The sequence below is a fragment of the Marmota marmota genome, unplaced genomic scaffold, assembly GCF_001458135.2.
Source record: "Marmota marmota marmota unplaced genomic scaffold, marMar, whole genome shotgun sequence".
NCBI classification, from domain to species: Eukaryota; Metazoa; Chordata; class Mammalia; order Rodentia; family Sciuridae; genus Marmota; species Marmota marmota.
The window spans coordinates 10,858,258-10,859,998 of NW_025999880.1; the positions used below are offsets into that span (position 1 = coordinate 10,858,258).

Here is a 1,741-nt window from a genome sequence, read left to right on the forward strand (position 1 = left end):
TTTTTTTTTTTTTTTTTTTTTTTTTTTTTTTTTTTGTGTGTGTGTGTGTGTGTGTATGGTGCTAGGGATTGAATTCATGGCCTGCAAGGCAAGCACTGTACCAAATGAGCTATATCCCCAGCCCGATATCTTTTATTTCTGATGAATCCTCTGTATCCAGTACAATCTCTGTGTATTTGTGGGGGGGGACTGAACCCAGGCATGCTCTAACACTATGCCATATCCTCAGCCCTGGTTTATTAGTTTTTGTTTTTTATTTTGAGCAGAGTCTCTCTAAGTTGCTTAGAGCCTCACTTAGTTGCCAAGGCAAGCCTCAAACTTGTGGTCCTTCTACCTCAGCCTCCTGAGCTGCAAGGATTACAGACATGTGCTACCACACCCAGCTCCTATTAGTTTTGACAACCTAATAGATCCTCCATAAATACTTGTTGACTGGCTCTGTGCCAAGAGTGGATGACATGCAGAAGGTGAGGAGGTAAATAGGCAAAGAGAATGCCTGTGTGTATGTGAGATCTTCAAGCCAATATAAATAATTTATATAGTATTTATACTCCAGTAGCTCAGATATTCAGAAAACACAAAAAGAAGAATGCAAAGCAATACAAAGTAACCAATTCAACTAATCTTATGTTGAGATGAAACACTTTAATCTGATGGTAGCACATAACACTGTACAGGGAGTACTCACAGCTCAAGAGTTCCCTTGAAGAAACTCTTATTTATTCCAGAAATAACTAGATTTGCTATAGTCTGGTCCCCTGCCCATGGGAATGGCGGGAAGTAGACAAGCAAAGCATGGTGGCTTGCCCTCCTGTCACTCGTAGATCCAGTCCTGTGCACAACTCTTGTAATCCACCAGTTCCTCAGGTTGAAACCACAAGCTGATCTCCTTCTCTGCACTCTCCACAGAATCGCTGCCGTGGATAATGTTCCTGGTGGGGAAGAGATGGCCACATTACCAAGACCAGAAGAATTAAGCCCAGAAACCCACCACATTCCCAATGCCAGAAAGTCTAGAGCCCAAAGGTGCATGCACTTTAGACCATGTAGCAAAAGAAAAAACTCACAGCTGCCGTTAATAGGATGAAGAAGGACCTCCCCACACCCAGCCCTCTTGGCAACACTGATACAAGCAGTGACAGCCTTCAGGGAAGGTCAGGTTCTACTTAGGCACAACCACAGGATGATGACGACCAAAGACAGAGAGCCCTCAAAGTCAACCACCAACTTTAGAGGACAGTGAACTCTGATTTAAAACTGACCTGCATGTGTTATCATGTCTACCTCCAGCCTCAGAAGCCCAAATTTTTGTGGCAATTCAGATTTGGGAATAGAGTAAAAAAACACTAAATCCCACCTGCCAACTTGGATGCAAAAGTCCCCACGGATGGTCCCAGGTTTGGAATCAGCAGGATTGGTCTCCCCGAGCATCACTCGGCCTGTCTTCACCACATTTAGTCCCTCCCAGACCTTCAAGGACAAAAGAGAATGTGATCAAGGAAGAAACCCAATCTCAGCAGAAAATCTGGCAACTATTAATTCAGAAAAAGTCCCCATTAAGATGACATTCAAGGGCTGGGGATGTGGCTCAAGCGGTAGCACGCTCGCCTGGCATGCGTGCAGCCCGGGTTCGATCCTCAGCACCACATACAAACAAAGATGTTGTGTCCGCCGAAAAACTAAAATAAATAAATAAATATTAAAAAAAAAAATAAATGCATTATCCTATTTAAAAAAAAAA

The 1,741-nt window shown here is 43.3% G+C and overlaps 1 protein-coding gene across 5 annotated transcripts in view; it reads right to left on the reverse strand.

Moving 5' to 3' along the window:
* Positions 1-1,741, reverse strand: part of Nme2 (NME/NM23 nucleoside diphosphate kinase 2) — a 17,193-nt gene that overhangs the window by 9,644 nt on the left and 5,808 nt on the right. Inside the window, exons 4-5 of one of the 5 annotated variants that reach the window (XM_015495464.2) lie at positions 1,358-1,470; positions 626-932 (exon numbers count right to left, since the gene is read on the reverse strand). The exons of the other annotated variants lie outside the window; for them this stretch is intronic. Coding sequence (XP_015350950.1) covers positions 815-932; positions 1,358-1,470 — 231 coding nt within the window. The 3' untranslated portion in view covers positions 626-814. Of the gene's footprint in view, positions 1-625; positions 933-1,357; positions 1,471-1,741 lie in introns of those variants that run through there. 5 annotated transcript variants of the gene reach the window in all.